Source organism: Phoenix dactylifera, chromosome 3 (assembly GCF_051530095.1).
Source record: "Phoenix dactylifera cultivar Ajwa chromosome 3, Ajwa_hap1_PhDact_Kaust_v1.1, whole genome shotgun sequence".
NCBI classification, from domain to species: Eukaryota; Viridiplantae; Streptophyta; class Magnoliopsida; order Arecales; family Arecaceae; genus Phoenix; species Phoenix dactylifera.
The window spans coordinates 7,420,332-7,441,724 of NC_143192.1; the positions used below are offsets into that span (position 1 = coordinate 7,420,332).

General features: G+C 39.1%; 1 protein-coding gene and 1 pseudogene across 1 annotated transcript; both read left to right on the forward strand.

Annotated features, from left to right (window-relative positions):
• The first annotated feature begins 286 nt into the window (after positions 1-286).
• On the forward strand, positions 287-2,099 carry LOC120104770 (putative UDP-glucosyl transferase 73B6 pseudogene; annotated as a pseudogene).
• An 8,650-nt stretch (positions 2,100-10,749) lies between these two features.
• LOC103704956 (putative UDP-glucosyl transferase 73B6) lies at positions 10,750-12,719 on the forward strand. The gene has a single exon (XM_017842226.3). The coding sequence runs from the start codon at positions 11,001-11,003 to the stop codon at positions 12,474-12,476; it is 1,476 nt and encodes a 491-aa protein (XP_017697715.3). The 5' UTR covers positions 10,750-11,000; the 3' UTR covers positions 12,477-12,719.
• Positions 12,720-21,393: the final 8,674 nt, after the last annotated feature.

Here is a 21,393-nt window from a genome sequence, read left to right on the forward strand (position 1 = left end):
TAGACCTGTTTAGACCCGTGTAACCTGTTTAGACCTGTTTAACCTGTTTAACCCGTTTAACCTGTTTAGACCTGTTTAACCTGCCCAACAGTTAAACGGGTTAAACGGTTTAAACGGGTCAGACATCTAAAATCCGTATCCGATCCAATTAATAAACAGGTTAAACGGGTCGACCTGTTTACGACCCGAACCTGTTTAGGCCAAACCCAAACCTGTTTATGGCGGGTCGAATACGGATCGGATTGACGGATCGGGTCATATTTTGCTACCCCTACTTAGAATGGCTATTTTCCAGTGATTTGCTGACCTATGGTTCCAATAAATAAGTAGCTACGAGCCGGCAGTCTCTCGCATTCCACTCCTGGCAGAGACTGGTTTTAGCTCCATAACCCATCTCTGCGCCAATCAATCCTTCTCTCACCTTTCCTCCGATTTCCACCCTCCTCGCCCTACCTCTCTCTCATGGCTCAAGAAGAAGGCCCTCTGCGCGTGTACATCCTTCCCTTCATATGCCCCGGCCACATGATCCCCCTCCTCGACTTGGCCACCCTCCTGGCCCTCCGCGGCGTCGCCGTCACCATCATCACCACCCCAGCCAACGAGCCCCTTATCCTCCCCACCCTCCACCGCTCCGCCTCCCTTCCCCACCCCATCCGTCTCCTCCTCCTCCCCTTCCCCTCCTCCGTCCACCACCTCCTCCCCCAGGACGGCCAAGAAAACCTCGCCTCCATCTCGTCCTCCAGCTTCCATGGCCTCTATGACGCGACCTTCGCTCTCCACCTCCCCCTTCTTGACCTCCTCCGCCCCAGCCCCCCTGATGCCCTCATCTCCGACTCCATCTTCTCATGGTCCGCCGATGTTGCCCGAGAACTCGGCATCCCTCGCCTCGTCTTCCATGTCCTCGGCCTCTTCGCTCTCACAGTCCACGACACCATCCACCTCCAATCTCCCCACCTCAGCGTCTCATCCGATTCCGAACCCTTCCTCGTCCCCGGCCTCCCACACCGCGTGGAGCTCATCAAGTCCGAGCTCCCGGAGACCTTCCTCTTTCCGCAGTCACTTGACACGAAGAGAGATGCCGAGAAGAACAGCTTCGGCATCATCGTCAACACCTTCTTCGATCTCGAGCCAGAATATGCTGAGATTTACATGAAAGAACCGGGCCGAAGAACGTGGCTGATCGGCCCGGTGTCCCTCGTCCACAAGGACAAGAACGACCTGAGCAACCGAGGTCAGGATCCCGACGCGGATCCCGCCCTGTTGCTAAGCTGGCTGGACACAAAGCCAGCCAGCTCCGTGTTATACGTCTGCTTCGGAAGCCTCTGCGAGTTTGGCGATGATCAATTAAATGAGATCGGCGCCGGGCTCGAGGCTTCCGGCCACCCATTCATATGGGTGGTGAGGAGGATTCCGGGTGAGAGCTTGTCACCACGAATTGAAGAGATCAAGAAGAGGGTGGGGGTAAGGGGAATAATAGTCCATGGATGGGCTCCGCAGGTGGTCGTACTGGGCCACCCAGCGGTTGGAGGATTCATGACTCATTGCGGGTGGAACTCGACGCTGGAGGCAGTGTGTGCAGGGGTGGCGATGGTTGCATGGCCGCTGTTCTACGAGCAGTTCATAAATGAGAGGCTAATCACGGATGTGCTCAAGATCGGGGTGAGGGTGCCGGGGGTGGGAGGGAACATGTTGCTAGTGGGATGGAAGCATGACGTAGTGAAGGCGCAGGAGGTCGCGGGGGCGCTCGAGAGGGTGATGGGGAAAGGTGAGGAGGCGGAGGGGATGCGGAGAAGGGCGAGAGAGTTTGGAAAGAAGGCGAGCGCGGCGATGGAGGAAGGGGGGTCATCGCACGGGGACTTGGACCGGTTGATAGATGAGCTGATGGCATGCCGGGAGGACAAGGGGAAGAAGGCAGAGGTTGTCTCTAGTGATGTTTGATTGGCGAATCTTTTACAAGTATGATGTTCCTAATTGCTATTCCTCGGAGTCCCGAGTTCTTGGTGATTTATAGATCAAGTAACTAGAGTATGAAATGAGAGGAAAGAGAAATTGGCCTAGAAAGACACCTTTAATGGAATGGTATCGTAGGGGTTGGAGAAGTAACTAGAGTATGAACCTTTTAACTGTTCACTGGCTAGTTAACAGTTACCACTATTAGGAATACGAAGGAATGATAACACACCCAGAATATAGGAGTATTGGAATGGAGGTAATTATTATGCATGACAATAATGCTCCATGTGGCACAAATCAACAAGAACAAGTATTAATAATGAGCATTGGCACCTATTTTACGACTACAAACAATATGGGGAAAATGGTAGCGCTGCCCAAAATATAAAAATGGAAGGATGGTAATTGCCATGCATTATGCTAGTAGCTCATGCAATACAAACACTACAAGAAAAAATTAAAAATTCGGTAGTTTTAAAGTAATTTGCCAACGCTTATAAGTATTACAAGAAGATGCCCTGACATTATAAAAAGCATCAAAGAAGTGTCGGCATTGCAAGTATGAAAAATAAAATTACAATGCTTACTGTTTGCATCATTTTTTTTTAGCGAGCAACAGTTTTAACAATTGCTAACTAACGATGCATTTTAAAAGGTCATGAGGTTAAGCTGCTTTCTGACCTACATTGTGGCACATCATTAACGACACATTTAATGATCGCTAAGGAGCAACATTTTTAAGCATTGTTACTGGCTTTTTTGATGGTTCTTTAAAGCATTGTTATCGGTGAAAAAATAAAATTTTGGCATGATTTTCCTTGATTTTACCAATTTTTGGCCTATGTTAGGCATAAAAACGAAAAAAGTGATGAATGAAGATGGAGGGAATTATACCTGATTTGGCTTGGACTTGGGTTCAAAATCAATGAGTCTCTCTTGATTTTTTTCCACAAAACCCACCATTCTGTTCACTATTTTTGAAGAAAAGACAGGAGAATAATATCCCTTGTCCCGTGTCTTTGGTCAAGGATGGCCCAAACTGACTCGAACTGAGCAGTACCAGTTTAGTTCAGGTCATTTTGCATGAGCTCCAAACTATAAGTCAAGTTAACCCAGTTCCGTATTGGTTCGGCTTGGTACACCCCCAACTGGGCGATTTAGGTCAGTTTGGCAATTCATGCTTGGAACAGAAATCCAATGCAATCAACCAACCATTGACAAAACATTTAATTTTAATCAAAACAACCATGTCATAAACCATTTGATTTAGGTTCTAAGAATAATTAAAATTGGTATTGACCGTCAAGCATAGGGTTATGAGGTTGTTATTTGGAAAGTGGCTGAACTTCTTGACTGTTTGTGCAAAATGTATATGGCATTGGCATTAAACTATAAATAACTAAATTTACGCTTTCTAAATTATGAAACTATGTAATTGATATGTATAATTGCAATGTATATAGGGTGGAAAGTAAGGAGATTAGACTAGTATTCTGGACGATTCAACAGCTTGAACCATTCGGGTTGAACTAGAGTCGATCCATCTGAATGGAAAGGTCAAAAAGAAAATGTCAACATATGCATGTACGTATATCACGATCTTCCATGCACTTCTGGGTCAGGTTGGTTCAACATAGGGGTCAAGTCAAACCCACCCAATCCCAACAACTAGTTTTCTATTTTTCGGAACCAGAATTAGCCTGATTAATGTTGGAAGCAAACTAAATATTTGGTTGGTTCTTGGGTTATCCAAAAACAAAATAAAAATAAATTCTAGTGTAATAATTTATTGATTCTTTTCAAGAAAATCCATCCAGAACAAGTAATGGGCAATATAAATCAACAAACAATCTATCAAACACTAACATCCAATAATATATTCAAAGAACATATATACCATGTCACAATCATGATTAGAACAACCAATCATCCTATTTAACAAAACACAAGTTAACATAAACTTTGAGTCAGGATTTAATGGACTATGAGGTAATATATACTATATAAGAAATTTTAGATATTATATTGTAAGCTTAATGTATAATATTATACAATATAGATTGGTTTCGTTCAGGGTCGATCAAGTTAGCTGATGTCTTGACCTGAATTCGAGTTGATCCAATTGAGTTTTTTGACATGAGAACTAGAACCAAACCAACATGTGCTAAAACCCAAACCAAAGTGACCCAAGGAGGTTGATTTGGTTTGTTTTTTGGGTTGTTTTGTAACTATGAGCACTCGTACTTCTCTCTGATGCCACATGGTGTTTCTATTAAAACAGAAGGATCTCTAGTATTTGAAACCGGTCTTGAAGCGTGAATTAATACTGTCTTTAAGTGAATTTTACCTTCACTATATTGCTGTTGGTGATCCAGCAAATTCGCTCCAGGATACAACAAAACCGAAATAGAATCCTAGCCAGCAAAACTAGGATTCCCCATAACAACTGAATGAAAGATTTTGTAGAAGAAGTGAAGTTAATCTGTGAAGGACATTGGCTATTTATAACTCTGAACTAAACTCTGAACCAACACAACTATTGGATCAAAACATAATTGCTCGTGCAATTATTTTGTGCAAAACAGATAAAAACTGCCAAGTGCCAATCTTTGATTAATATAATATTGGCTTTTCCTCCACAAATTCCCACCAAAAAATTACTTTAACATGTGTAGGATATGAATGCCTATAAAGCTATTTAAAAGACTCTACACAAGCAATGTGGGACTAAAATCCCTCTCAACATTACCAACTATCAAAAGGAAGGAGACTTCCAACAGTTTGTTTCTTCTAATAGCACCATTGCCATTGCCACTGAGGTGAGAAGGTTTGTCAACCGTAGGGGCATAGTTGTTAGATGACGACAAGGCCAAATCTAATGACAGCCAAGTTTGCGGAAAGAGGAGGACCTAAGGCTGTATATGGTGGAAATCATGACGGCGCAGTCAAATCTCTTACTTTTTCCTCTTTCTTCTTCATCGTATATATTTTGTTGGTGCCAAGAGCAAGATTCCATCTCCTCCTCTTTTTCCTTTTCTTCATTTTCTTGAGGCAAGGCCACATTTAGGGCATAGGAAAGTGAGGTGAGCTATTGGAAACTAGGATGAGGAAGAGAGTGACTAGGTTAAGATACAACTAGTTGGGAGAAGATAGAACAGGTTGCAAGAAAGTACCAAAGGGCCAGTCCAACCATGGGTTAAGCATGATTGAACCGGGAAGTCATGACAAACAACCGCAATGGGTTGGTCTGGTCCATCATGTTCAGAACATTGTTTAGACACTCAGAAATTCAAAGGTGGGGGGGCTGCAAATGAAAATCTAAGCATCAAGATTTTGTCTCCTAGGTGGAAAATGCTTATAAACAAAAAACCATAGCATTTGGATACCACTTTCCTGTGCATCAAATAGTTCCAAATTAATGGAGGATGGAGAGCGTGAAAAGAGAGAAAGGGTAAGGATTGGTGCTAAGAGAGAGGAGGAGGAAGGACAACATGCTATCAACTTTAGACATGGTGGAGAAAAGGATGGGAGTGTTGATTCATATGGAGAGATGGGTGGGTTGGTGATATTGGAGTGGTGATGGACGAAGATAGCATAGTAGTGAGGAGTGGTGGTAGAGAAATGGGCAAAACTTGCTTCTGGTGGTGGTGAACGGCAAAGTAAGAGGTTAATAGAGAAAAAAACAGGGTCAAAGATTTATTTTTTGTTTTTTTCTGTTTTTTCTTAGCGTGTGTCGGCAAAGTGGGGGAGGCTTATTTGGTGAAGGGTCCAAAGAGCATCGACCAAGCTAGGGCAATGGAGCATGATGAAATTGGACGAGAAGAGGCTAACATGCCAAGAGGTTTCTGATAATCAAATCCTATGGATTCGATTTCATCCACCCAGAAATACAAAGACGTATGAAGCTATTGTGCCTTCCCAAACTTAGAAGAAGAAATATGCTTGCCTAAATTAGTACAATATATAAATAATTAAAGTTATTTCAACTATATAAAATATAAGTAGAAATAATAACCAAATTTATAATAATTTTAAAGGACCTCAAACTTTAATAACATGTACGGTTGAAATAAATTAGACAGATCAAACATCAATATATCCAAAATTTATGTCTATTCTTCTTGGATGAATATGTGTTTGAATTTGGATATTAATCAAATATTACTTGTATTTGTATTTGTTTTAGATCGATTCAGGCATGTTTCAAATATTGACAAATATGGATACTTTATGGATATAAACCATATACTAAAATTTTGTGGTCAAAATATTATCTCATGAGTATATAAATCTCCCACCTTTGTTGTTATTTCAAAGAGCTACATAATCATATAGAAAGTTGATAAAGATATAATTGCATCCATTTACTCATATTTTTAGTGAATGCTAATAACTGTTACTTTGATTATTAAGGATATAATCCACCAAATCAAAAATGATATTGTATAGGAAGCATAATATGTTATTATTATCACTTATTTATCTTTTGAATTGAAGACAGCTATATCAAACTGAATAAATTTGCAAACTCAGCTTGATACCAGATTTTTTTTAAATGTAGATAAGGATTGGATATTGATGGCCACGCCCCAATAGAATATATTTGATCTATAAGAAAAAATTGAGATTGGTTTTGCATCAAATAAATTGATTGATTTGCTCGTTATAGGATAAGATGAGCTTGGAGCTTAGGGATGGCAATCATGCCAGGTCGGGTCAGATACAGATTAGGGCAGACAATCCCAAACTTGAAATTGACTTGTATATTAAATAGGACAGGATTTCAAACCTAAACGTATAATAATCAAATAACCTGATAGACTCTCCTAACTTGTTTAACAGCTTGACTAGGCACACAAGGCTAGCAAGCACGACGGTGGACTTGGATAATGGGGCCATGCCAACCATGGATGGTTGAAGCTGCCTTAGACATTGTTAGCAAGGCTATTCAAGTAATTATCTGGAATTCGCCCCTCAAACAAAAGAAAAGTGATCCATTGCTCTTGGAACATGGTAAGGAAAAAAAAAACTAAGATCTCGAACCTAATCCATTCGTCCATCAAGGAATAAATCTTTTAGCTCATGCGAATGAGAGCGATGCGAAAAGAAAGGATGGAATCAAAATCCAAAGAGACCAATCGACCTTAGTTGCCACAACTGATGAGAGGAGATGGTGGGAAATAGTTTTGTACTTATGGTACGTACTAGTTGAAAGGCCCTGGATCCTAGCGATATTGTTGGTCGCAGAACACCAGCTCCTTATATCATTGGCCATGGACAACGGAGAACACATCGGAGGAGGGTGCGGCGGTCAGAGTCGCACAAGATAAGAAGGGAAGATGGGAAGGAGACGGAGAGAAAGAAGAGCAAAGAATAAAAGGGTGCTCTTAAAACTCTCTAAAAGAGGTAAGTGGCATTTAAAGCAGTAAGTGGATGCGATACAAATGGGTTAAGCCAACTTGATCCAATTATTAAATGAGTTAAGAGTCCGAAATTCAAATCCAATCCATCTAATAAGTAGATTAAACTAGGTGCAGATCGACCTTTTTTAAATTCGAATCTATTTAGTTCGAATCCAATCTATTTATTGCTGGTCATATATATGTGAATTGGAATGATGGGTCAGATTTGTTGAAAAAAGAAGAATAAGAGAAGAGGATTATATTTTTGCCTATCTATTACAATGTACTAGAGTAGCCTTTACATAGAGTAGGAGGCTGATGAAGTTTGGTAAGGCCGACTAAGTTGGGCATAATCAATCAATCAATGGATTCTAACATGATTGATGGATCAAATCACTTTTTGCCGCTTTTAGCTACCTATCAGGCCCATACATGGGTTGATAATTAATCCGTTAACAACCCTATTAGTAACTGTAGTATTTTTCCTTTTTCTTTACCATTTTAATGTCAACTAACATATCGATATTGTGAATTATTTCTCCAATAAGTATATTGACTAACCCTGCAAAAAACTGCAATCCACATTTTAGGCTCCTACACCATTGCTTCGCCTTCACCTGCCATAGCGGCAAACTATATTCTAATATTGTGTATTGTATATTATGTACTGATTGTGATGAACACGATGTTTTAGAAACTGTGTATCAATTTATTTAGAAGTATGTACTAGCTTGCTAGATGACTAATTTGCTTGATGTGTACTATTTGGCTAGTAGTGTGTACTGATAAAATATATGCTGAAGGTATGTATTGGATCACTGCTTAGTGTACATCAAAGAGGCTTATAATATGTACTAGAAAGTCGATGAATACATCTCACCTGGCTATGCAATATGTATTGGTGAATATGATATTCTAAAAATTATATATAAATTTGTTTGGATATATGTAGAGTCATTAGATAACTAATTTATTAAGTGCGTATCATTTGATTATATATTGTATACTAATAAACATCATGTTTTAGAAACTGTATATCAATTTATCTAAAATTGTATATTAATTTGTTAGATAATTAAATTATTTCGTATATATCACCTGACTATGTAGTACATGTATATATAAAGTATATTATAAAAATAAAAATTATTATATTTGTTTTAATAGTATGACTCACGGTTTCATTAGTAAAAAAAAAATTGGCTTTTAGATTTTTACTTTGGAATGTTTCCCATGAGAAACATGATAAAATAAAAGGCACATTCTTTTTCTTTTTTTTCTCCTGGTCCCATTTCTTCCAAAAATACACCTAAACAAAACTCAAAAATCTCATCTCATATTGTACTCTCATTTTGCTTCAGTTGTCTTTGCGCCATTGACTTGTGCCACGAACGAAGTATGGAGGGCACTTAGGAGCTATTGGCAGTAAATCTCTCTTTTTTAAACGGCCGGAAGGCGGCGCTTTTAAGGCCAATTTTGATCAAGAGTGGGCAATGATCTGATTTGAGTCAGGGGAGGTGCTCCATTGGAAGTAGAGCTGTCTGAAGTAGAGCTGTTATAAAAAGCTGTTGCTGTTTGATAACTACATTCTTAAAGTATTGTGGTACTTTGTTTTGTGTTTGGTAAACAAACTGAAAAAGTACTTTTGTATGACAAAGTTACCATAAAGTATATTGCATAATGTTATACAACAGAACATAATAAAACATAACATATATTAATACATAAATATACGATATAGTATAATATTATTGTAATATAAAATAATATTATTATAATATAGCATAATAGTAATATAATTATTAGAGTAAATTAATATTTGGTAATATAACATAATATTAAATTATTTTACATAACATATTAATGTATTATGATATAATGTAATATATATTATATTTATAGAATAATACAAAAATAAAGGTATAAAATATTATAATTATTAGTATAAATTTATTTTTCATAATATAACATTATATTAAATTATTTAAAATAACATATTAATGTATTATGATATAACGTATTATAATATTATATTTATAGTATAATACAATAATAAAGGTATAAAATATTTTAATTATTAGTGTAAATTAATTTTTTATCCTCCGAATGACCATTTATCTCTCTAACAATTTTTCTAGCTAGGTGATAAAATTGATTAAATGATTACTAGATGTTTAGACGAGAATCACATAGATGAAGAATTATTTAGCATATTCTACGTGCGTACTTTAATAAGGCTTGGAATACACTTCATATAGCCTAGCACATAGTTACGTCTTCGTGGCACACAGTTTAGCCTTTCTGACACATAGTTACGTCTTTCTGGTACATAGTTAAGTAATTTTCGTATACAGTTACATAAGAATCGAACACAATTAATCTAGCATGGTATACACATAATATATCTTAGCACATAGTTAATCAAGGCTTGCACATAGTTAATATCCATCCTCTCTAACTTTACCTTATTCATACTTTTTTACATTGTTAACGTAGTAGCAACAAAAATACAACAAACATTCATGTTTGGTCAAATACAAAACAAAACAACATTTGGAATTGCACTGCACTCAGAAGTCAACGAGCTATAAGTTGAGAAGCAATATAATCATGCAGAATATCCATCTCACGGTACCCAATATTTGGCTTTGCTCTGCACTCAGTTCTTCCTTTGGTTCATTAATCTCTAAACAATCAGAAGCGTACAGAGAGAGGATCTCTCTCTATAACACAGAGAGATCCTCTCTCTGTAACAGAGGGAGATCTCGCGGTCACCCGGGGACCGTGAGATCAGTAAGGGGAGGCACCGTGGACCGCGGTACTGCGGTCCACGGTGTCGCGGCTAGAGCATGGACTGCGGCTCTCTCTGTAACAGAGGATCGCGGTCACCCGTGGACCGCGAGAGGGGAGGCATCGTGGACCGCGGTGCTGCGGTCCACGATGTCGCAGCTAGAGCCTGGACCGCGATGCCGCGGTCCTGGTGCTCTTCTTCGCGGTCTACGCTCGAGGAGGACCACAGCGCGCGAGGTCGATGATTAAAAAAAAATAATAGATTGATTTTGGAAGGTACGGAGAAGGAATAAAAATTTTTTTTCTTCTAAAATGTGGTTCAAGAGATGCATACAAAAATAGAAAAGAAAAATATCTTTTCTACGGAAGGAAGTCTGACGGTTAGGGTTCTTTGTTCCAGCAGATTTTTAGATTTATAAAGGAACAAATTATGTAATTATTATATTTTAATATGGGCATTTTTGTCAAAAATACAGCTTTCCAATAATGCTGAAAACAGGAAAAGCTTCAAATTAAAGCTTCCCCCAAAAGTTGTTTTCAACTTTCCGTAAAAGCTAAAATAGCTTTTCAAAAAATTTATCAAATATTATTTTTTATTTACAAATATTTTTGGGGATCAGAAAGTATTTTTTGACGTTACAAAAGCTTTCCAGTCATTTTCTTCAGTGACTTTCTGAGGTATGGTTCCAATAAATAAATAACAACGAGCCGGCTGCCTCCGCTCCGTCTCGCGTATTCCACGCCTGGCAGAGGCTGGCTTTGGCTCCATAACCCATCTCTGCGCCGACCAATCCTTCTCTCTCTTACCTTTCCTCCGATTTCCACCCTCCTCGGTCCTCGCTCTCCCTCTCTCTCATGGCTCAAGAAGAAGGCCCTCTCCGAGTGTACATCCTTCCCTTCATATGCCCCGGCCACATGATCCCCCTCCTCGACTTGGCCACCCTCCTGGCCCTCCGCGGCGTCGCCGTCACCATCATCACCACCCCAGCCAACGAGCCCCTTGTCCTCCCCACCCTCCACCGCTCCGCCTCCCTTCCCCACCCCATCCGTCTCCTCCTCCTCCCCTTCCCCTCCTCCGTCCACCACCTCCTCCCCCAGGACGGCCAAGAAAACCTCGCCTCCATCTCCTCCTCCAGCTTCCATGGCCTCTATGACGCGACCTTCGCTCTCCACCTCCCCCTTCTTGACCTCCTCCGCCCCAGCCCCCCTGATGCCCTCATCTCCGACTCCATCTTCTCATGGTCCGCCGATGTTGCCCGAGAACTCGGCATACCTCGCCTCGTCTTCCATGGCCCCGGCCTCTTCGCTCTCACAGTCCACGACACCATCCACCTCCAATCTCCCCACCTCAGCGTCTCATCCGATTCCGAACCCTTCCTCGTCCCCGGCCTCCCACACCGCGTGGAGCTTACCAAGTCCGAGCTCCCGGAGCCCTTCCTCGTTCCGCAGTCACTTGACACGAAGAGAGATGCCGAGAAGAACAGCTTCGGCATCATCGTCAACACCTTCTTCGATCTCGAGCCAGAATATGCTGAGATCTACATGAAAGAACCGGGCCGAAGAACATGGCTAATCGGCCCGGTGTCCCTCGTCCACAAGGACAAGAACGACCTGAGCAACCGAGGTCGGGATCCCGACGCGGATCCCGCCCGGTTGCTAAGCTGGCTGGACGCAAAGCCAGCCAGCTCCGTGTTATACGTCTGCTTCGGAAGCCTCTGCGAGTTTGGTGATGATCAATTGAATGAGATCGGCGCCGGCCTCGAGGCTTCCGGCCACCCATTCATATGGGTGGTGAGGAGGAATCCGGGTGAGAGCTTCTCACCACGAATTGAAGAGATCAAGAGGAGGGTGGGGATAAGGGGAATAATAGTCCATGGATGGGCTCCGCAGGTGGCGGTACTGGGCCACCCAGCGGTCGGAGGATTCATGACTCATTGCGGGTGGAACTCGACGCTGGAGGCGGTGTGTGCAGGGGTGGCGATGGTTGCATGGCCGCTGTTCTACGAGCAGTACATAAATCAGAGGCTAATCACGGATGTGCTCAAGATCGGGGTGAGGGTGCCGGGGGTGGGAGGGAACATGTTGCTAATGGGATGGAAGAATGACGTAGTGAAGGCGGAGGAGGTCGCGAGGGCGCTGGAGAGGGTGATGGGGAAAGGGGAGGAGGCGGAGGGGATGCGGAGGAGGGCGAGAGAGTTTGGAAAGAAGGCGAGCGCGGCGATGGAGGAAGGGGGGTCATCCCATGGGGACTTGGACCGGCTGATAGATGAGCTGATGGCATGCCGAGAGGACAAGGGGAAGAAGCCAGAGGTAGTCTCTAGTGATGTTTGATTGGCGAATCTTTTACAGGTATGATGTTCCTAATTGCAATTCCTCAAAGAGTCCTGAGTTCTTAGTGAACCATAGGTTTTTTGAAAATAACATAGAGTGCAATGTTATGTACTGTTTTTTCATCAAAAAAAGTTGGAAGTCTTAGGACCCCTAGTTATTGTTGACGGTTCTGTAGTCCATCATTCTTATTGGTTATAAGTGACTTTATTTTTATGCTAATAAATAATGCTGCTACATTTTGGATGATCTGGTGGCTTGAATAGAAATAACAGGTTGTGGTAAAAATAAAATGGTGTACTGTCGCCACTGCTTCCAGCTTGTTGATGCACTCCTACAAATTTGTTAGAAATCCACTAATTAACAAAAGGAGATATTGTTGCAAGCCTGATTTCCTTGCTGATGCGAATTAGGGTTTAGATTGTATTAAAAAAATGATTGATCTTTCTTTACTGACATCGACCGATTAGATCGCACTCTGACCTCTTCCTTTCATCCATTTGCATGGATCTCAAAATGCCTATTATGCGATCTAACAATTGATGTTGTGAAAAGAAAGATCAACCAATCTTTGGAAAGATACAACTTGAATCTTGAGAATCATGATCTATCATATTTTTTTAAAAAAATCCTGCCAGACTGTGTGATAATAATTTAATATTAGTTTTTAAGATAATCATCATAAAAAATTCCTTTTGGTATGGTTTATTTTAATGCTACGGCAGACAGGACATGTAGCACGTGCTATTAATCAAGTGAGAATCATTTAATATTGTAGCTCGTGGAAAAAAAATTAAAAGATAATATGGAAAACGTTTAGACGAGATCCAACCACAAACAGCATCATTCTTTGTCAACGGTAGAGGATTAAGGTGAGAAACAAATACGTCCCACTCATCTCCCCTTTCCCTTCCTGTTCCTCTTTCATCTTGTCGGCTGCACCAACATGATAGTATTACGCGTTACTCCACTCTTTGGATCTTGTTCTACTATGGGATCATTATGAATCTTATAGATAATCCTTGTAGATTTTCTTGCATGCATCAAACACATATCTATAACACCTATTGAGCTATGCATAGTTGTTTACACCACATCTAGATTGATGAAGTGATCTATAGACTAATCAGCAACAGGATTCGGAAGCTCATTCAGTCGCAACAGTAAACCTTCAAAAAGAATATTTACAGACTAAAGTACTAGGCCAATAAGCTAAAGTTACACTTAGACAGTAGGCCAAGTTGTACATAGCAAGGTGACATATATGGCTAACAAGCTAACTACTACTGAAAGAATGCCAATCTCTGACCAAATATCAAAGAAGCGGGCCAAAACACTAAGGATCGAATGCAGGCCGTTAAATAAAGGGCGCCTGCTAAAATAACAAGGGATGTAGGCAAATGCTCCAAGAGTGTAGCCTGAAACACCAAGAAATATAATTGATACACCAAAGATACAAGCCAATATAGCAATGGTACAGATTGAAATACCAAAGGTGCAGGTGAAAATACCAAGAGTGCATGCAGAAGCATCAGGGTATAGATCAAGTAACTAGAGTATGAAATGAGAGAAAAGAGAACTATTGGCCTAGAAAGAAACCTTCAATGGAATGATCTCGTGGGGGTTGGAGAGTTAACAGGAGTATGAACCTTTAACTGTTAATTGGCTAGTTAACAGTTACCATTATTAAGAATATGGAGAAATGATAGCACACCCACAATATAGGAGTAGTGGAATGGAGGTAATTATCATGCATCACGATAATGCTCCAAGTGGCACAAATCAACAAGAACAAGTATTAATAATGCGTATTGGCACCTATTTTACGATTATAAAGAATGTGGGGAAAGTGGGAGCACTGCCCAAAATATAAAAAAGAAAGGATGGTAATTGCCATGCATTATACTAGTGGCTCATGCATTTTATGATCACAGTGAACGCTGTACATGCGCGGGCCCATTGACGTGCCAATCATTGCATGGGCGTTTGCGCATGGGCAAATGGTGTTGGAAAAAATTAAATGCACACCGGCCCGAGATTCGGCCGCATGCATGTTTGAATTTTGTAAAACGCCCATTAGGACGTTCGCGAAATCATCTTGGGCGCATACGCAAAAAGATAAAAAAAAACTTCTCTAAACATCTCTATAAATATTTCTCTATAAAAATTTAAAAAAATACCAAAAAAATTTTGAAAAAAAGTTTTCCTCTTAGCCACTTCTGATTTTTATTTTACAATTCTATTTAGTTTATTTTATTCTTTTTATTTCGTTCTTCGCTGGATCTGCAAGTCCGATCGAATTCGATTTAGCTTCTTCCGAGACATACCGAAAAAGAAATTTAGGGTCGTCGTATCTTTAAAAAGGATTGTCGCGAGATCCGTATGTGAAGGTAAACACTTCTTTAGGATAGTGTCTACGCGTTTCGACCTGCCTTCAATCGGACTATGTCCTCTTACTTTTGTTTTAAATTTAATATTAGTGGATCTGGAGGATTTGCAATTTTATGATTTGAATTTATTAAATGAACAGATTTATTTTGTGCTAGAATATTTTTTTTGTGATAAAATAGATTCATTTTGATACCGAATATAATATATATATATATTATTATTTTTTCAAGAATTTCTATTAATTGCAATTATTAGATTTATTTGCTTAGTTAGGGAATATATTGCCAACAATCCAAAGAAGTATTTATTTATTTTTTATTAGTAATATATAATTCAGTAAATTATTCTAAAAAGGTAATAATTTGTTTAACCTCCAAGAGGTTTATCATACCTCCATTTGGACTCCTTAAGGAGTAATTTCTAGATCCCATTCAAATGAAAAATTTGGAAATTGGTTAATGTATAATAATTAATTCATTGAATTGACTTATTAGATTTCAATCAATTATTTTAATAAGATAATAAATCATATAATTTATTGAATTGACATTTTAGATCTTAACTACAATAATTGATTTGCTACCATAAAATTAGTAATCAATTATTCTAATAAGGTAATAAATCATATAATTCATTGAATTGATAATTTAGATCTCAATTACAATAATTGATTTGCTACCATAAAATTAGTAATCAATTATTCTAATAGCATAATAAATTTTATAAGTCATTAAATTGATATTTTAGATTTCAATTACAATAATTGATTTTGTCAGGATCAAGTGCTACCATTACACCAAAACTCGCAGGTGTTAGTGAAGGCGCCAAGAGGCAGGAGTTTCCTTGCTAGCTTATTAGAATAACTCTTAATGAGTTATAAAATATCAATTTAATGACTTATAAGATTAATCTGGACTTATAGAATCGGTAGGATGAGTTTGTTTGTATAATTCTTAATGAGTCCGAGACTCAAGAGGCAAGAGATTCTTTGCTAGTTTCCTTTTTAGGACTTACCTATATGTGCAGTCATGAGGCCGCGATTATGAAAAATGGGCAATTTTCTAAAAAGTACGTGACAGATATCTGCGCATGGCCATATTAACGCAACCCGCTTAGAACCCAGATCGGGCTATATTATGTATGTGTGCTGTTGATTTAATCTGAGCCATAGACCGAGGTTTAAGGTTAAGACCACCTTGGCTTTACATATGTAATCAATTGTTACTAAGTAAAGGTTCAAACCGAAAGGTACCTACACCTATTACATTATATAAGATATCCAGCATTTTGTTTTAATTTTAAAATTATTTAAAAATTAATTTTTGTGGGAGATTGTTGGAAAAATTTAAATATGCATGCGGCCCAAGATTCGGCCACGTGCATGTTTGAATTTTGCGAAACGCCCGTTGGGGCGTGTCCGCGAAATCACCGCGGGCGTGTCCGCGCTTATGCGGACACGCCTGCAAAAAGCCCCTCTAAACACCCTTATAAATACTCCTTGATTTCATCTCTTTCGGGACACGAAAAATTAGAGAAAAATACCAAAAAAAATTTGAAAAAAATTTCTTCCTCTTAGCCACTTCTGATTTTTATTTTTACAATTTTATTCAATTTATTTTATTTTTTTTATTTCGTTCTTTACTAGATCTGCAAGTCCGATCGGATTCGATTTAGTTTTTCCAAGACGTACCGAAGAAGAAGTTTAGGGTCGTCGTATCTTTGAGGAGGATTGCCGGGAGACCCGTACGTAGGGGCAAACACTTCTTTAGGACAACGTCTACGCGCTTCGACCTACTTTCAATTAGCTATTTTCTCTTACTTTTATTTTAAATTTAATATTAGTGGAGCTGTAGGATTTGCAATTTTATGATTTGAATTTATTAAATGAACATATTTATTTTGTGCTAGAATTGATTTTTTTTATGATAAAATAGATTTATTTTGTTACCGAATAATATATATATATATATATATATATATATATAAAATTTTTAAGAATTGCAATTATTAGATTTATTTACTTAGTTAGGTAATATATTGGTAACAAATAGTGCATGTGTAATTGGCGTGGCAACACACCAAGCACAGCGCATGAGATTAAGTTGAGCTTTAGGGATTTAAACACAGCAAAGGTGTGGTAACAGGCATCCCTAACCAAAGCATCAACTCTCTACAAAGCCTCTCTCTAATCTTCTTGAAGAGCCTCCTGACCGCTATTACATCTTTCTCATCAGATACCAATGATAGCCCAGCATGCAGTTTGAAGCCAAAAGCATCTATTCCATCATAAGAGAAATCACAGAATCCTTTCATTGAAAAGACTTGTCGCGCTCTCGAAACTCGACAAACGCTGCACACCTGTACGGCAGACTATACAAATATTCAAGGCTACATATCATATCAAAGTAATAACAAATTTATTTAATCAATAATTTATTTAATTTATACTGACAATAATTACAATGCAACATATGCTAATATAAATGTTAATAACTGCAAGAATTTTCGGAATCTAGCGCATCCTCTAAGTCCCAAGCGATCATATATCTATGCATCTGAATGTAAAAACAGAGACATATAGTAATGAGCTATATTAACCCAGTAAGCAACATAATACCCTAGAGTGGGGTCAAAGCATGCTAGATATTTAATTAAAACATAAAATAATGACTGAAAAATAAATCATCAATAAATATTTTTTAAAAAATATATTATTATTTTCATAAAAAAAACTTTGATACCAGAATCCCAACATCAATAGGTTATAGCCACGTAAGCCAGTGGCATGGGTTGCATAAAGCGCCAAAAACTACTATTATTAACCATCGGTGGCAATGGTGTCCAAATAACACTATTCTAATCACCGATAGTACGGTGTTGAAACTAGTTTCTCATAGATTATAAGTCGATAAGGCCAACAAATATTCTTCATTGGCGGGGAGCTTCTTTTCATCACAATATTTCTGTTAATTTTTTCTATTATTTATTAAATTCCACCGCATACCATGGGTTACTTGATGGTAAACGATACAGGTGTGATTGCTGGCCCACCCAATTACAATATGTTGAGATAACTAGAACACCACTGCCCTTGCGTCAATTTGGATCCTAGGCAATTATCTTCAGGTCATATGCTCGTGATAAACCCGAATAGTTAACCACCCAACTATATTAATTAGAGTCTTCTGAGCCTATTCTTTCTATTAAAACACAAAAATTTAGCAACCCAACCTCTCAAATCACAGTAGAGTTCCGTAATTTTTTTTATTTGAAAGAAAAGATAAGTTCCTTAACAAAATAAAATATGAAAATATGGCGGAAGATTGCCGTTTATCCTTTCCATACATCTTTGGAACAGTAAGAGCGAGGACAATCTTATGGAAAAAGTGAATAATAAATAAATAAATAAATAATAAGCATTCAATATTCAAGAGAACAGGGAGTGACCGTTTTTGGTTTCTTTAAATATATATACTTGCATAAATATATACCTACATATGATTATGCATGTAAGCACCTGCATGCACATGTGTGCATTACAGTTTCCTCAATGAAAATTGATTTGGCACGTAGTTTGTGAATGGTTTTATTCACAATGAAGATTATTTGGTATATTTGTTGATTATATTCACAATGAAGTTAACATACTTCTTCTATGAACTAATGAAATGTACATGTCCAAATAATCCATTCATTACAAGTCTTCTTGAATCAATCAAATGTTGAGAAATCATAAATATGGATTTTGATTGGATTGATATTTTTTTATAAACGTTTTGCACTGTGAGAAAAACATGGAATTAGTTATCGTCGTTATTTTTCACTCGGTCTGCATGCTTTCTTTCAATAGTCTATATCCAATCCAGAGATGTGATCGAGTATTGAGTGAACTAGTGTTTTATTCCTTCAGACACAAGTTAGAGGAAAAGCATGCAGCTGCCATCAAAAGCTAAAGCTGGAAAGGGTTATACAACGATGACCCAACTTTTCTGTGAGACATCAGTAACGACGAATGGCACTTTTCGCTTGTCCGCAACCGGCTTGACGAAAAATATCAATCCAAATGAGCCTAAAAGTATCCCAATTTTCTTTTGTCAGCCCTTTCTGGCTAAGCGCCATCTTTGACACGGTCTTTGCACCATCTTGATAACGTATAAGTTTGATTTCACTGTTGACATGACATTCTGCAAACAACTTTCTAGATTTCCATATTCATAGAATATATTAGGATAATTATGGATTATTTAGATTTTGTTTAGCATCGTTTTCAATTTTTTAAAAAAGAAAATTAGAAACAAATAATTTATTTGTATTTGTTTTCAAGATATCAAGTTTGATGTCACTTTTTTCTTCTCCTCCCCCACCTTCTCCTCCTTCTCCACCCCTCAGCCTCATCAATTGGAAGATAGAGATATGCTAAGTCTCATGCTCCTGCACTCTCAAGTCGAAGTCCAACAAATTTATGGCATGGAGACGGAACCCGACATTGCCCAGTGCCGTTAAAGTCCCACCAGTGTATTGAAGGGGGAGCGGTTGCCCATGGAGGCGCTGCGGTGGTGATAGATCTAAGGCTCGAAGCATCGAGAGAGGAGACAAAAGGAGAGGAGACAAGAAGGGGATGATAAGAAAAGACCCACTTTTAAAAAAAGTATATTGTTGCCAAAATCCGATCTAAAAACTTAAAGAGCACCAATCTACACACACAAAGAAGAAAGAGCAGCAATCATCGGAGTTGTGTATGGCGGAGGATTCTCTAATGCTTAAGTCGGCGAAAAGGATTTTGGAGAATATAAGAGAATAATATCTCAATAATAGATCAGAAAGGAAAGTCTTTTGTACCTGGTATATGAAGCCTCTTTTTGTAGATACGGAGTCCTTGTCCAACCGATATTGGGCTCCTGAGTTATAAGCCACGTGGAAAAAAACCAATTGGTCATTCTTATCCAATTTAGACCGTAAGGACTAGTTCAACTAAAATAAGTTCTCTTTCCTCTTTAATAGCACATGTTAGCTCGTGATTGAAGATCAAATTTGGGCCACATCACATGCTTCCTACTTCTATATCCGAGCCATTCCTCCAACGCTGACTAAGAAAGTAAGTTAGGTCATCCAATAGTAGATAGCTAAGGCCTCCCGTCTCGCTAGGTGCATCTTAATCTGGTTATAGTCTAAAAGGGCATCCATGAATCTTTATAACTCATGCCCTAAGGTAGCATAAACAAGCTGATCTATCCTTGATAGGGGAAAACTATCTTCGGGATAGATCTTATTTAGGTTAATAAAATCGATGCATACTCTCCACTTCCTATTGGCCTTCTTCACCAAGGCGACATTGACAAGTCAAGTCAGGTAGTCCACCTGTTAAATGAAGTCAGCTCCAAGGAGCTCATCCACCTCTTTATTGATTGCTCGTTGCCTCTTAAGGGCAAAGTTCCTCATCTTCTATTGGACAGATCTATAGTTCGGATCCACATTCAACTTATAGACCATAATATATAGGTCTATACTTAGCATGTCAGTATTTGTCCAAGGAAATACATCGGCGTTGCCTCTAGCGATCTGGATCTTTGTCCCCTCATCCAAGAGGGATCCAACTTGCACAATTTGTCACCATCCTCACCATATACCCAGTTTGGGATGAGCATCCTTTCGGGCCACCACACATACTCCCGATTTCTAATCTCCATCAAAATCAAACTCCTCAAGGTATTGAGTTAAGTATATCTCTCAAGTTCCCAAGGTGGTCTCCTAGCTCGCCTAGAAGTCCCTTCTTCACACCTATGCTTTTTCTTCATGCTCTTCCTGGATCTATGCTCACAATGGCCCTAGCGCTTCTTGTCCGCCCAATCTTCAACTGCTTCCTTCCAAGTTGACATCACCTCTTCTGTGTTGATGTACCACGAGCTAAGATTGGTCTTTTGGGGGCTTCTTTGAAAGGGAGAAACAAAAGCACAAGTTCCTCAGGTCATTCATTATCGCGGCTACAACTATGGCCCAATTCAAGTCACATACCTCCAGTACCTCAGCATTATAGCAATTAATGTATTACCTAAGCAACTCATCTTTCTTCTACTTGATCACCATCAAATTTGCTAAGGTCTTTTGCACCTCCTGCTGCTAATGAAGGGACTAACAAACTGCCAGGTAAACTAATCAAATGAACTGATCAAGCCAAGTTATAGGCCCGAATACTATGATCAAGCTGCCTTTCTTAAGAGTGGCAGGGAAAGTTTGGCACATGATAGCGTCCGACGCACCATGCAACAACATCAAAGCTTGAAGCTTGAAATAATCTATAGGGTCCGAGGTACCATTATACTGCTCAAACTGTAGTATCTTGAACCTCAAAGGTAATAGCTCCATTATGATCTGGGTTCATTGTTGAGCTCTAGATCTTCTAGTGCTTTTGTCCTCTTCCCCTTCAAGTCTTTCATCATAGTTCTTATCTCCTCGATTCTTCTCTCGAGGTTAGCCTCCTTGATAGAGGTCTTCTTAGGTCAGCCTAACAAAGACTAGCCAAGACTTGAGC

Excerpts from the sequence above, each read along its gene's own strand:
- LOC103704956 (XM_017842226.3), top strand. The coding sequence starts at position 11,001 with ATGGCTCAAGAAGAAGGCCCTCTCCGAGTGTACATCCTTCCCTTCATA.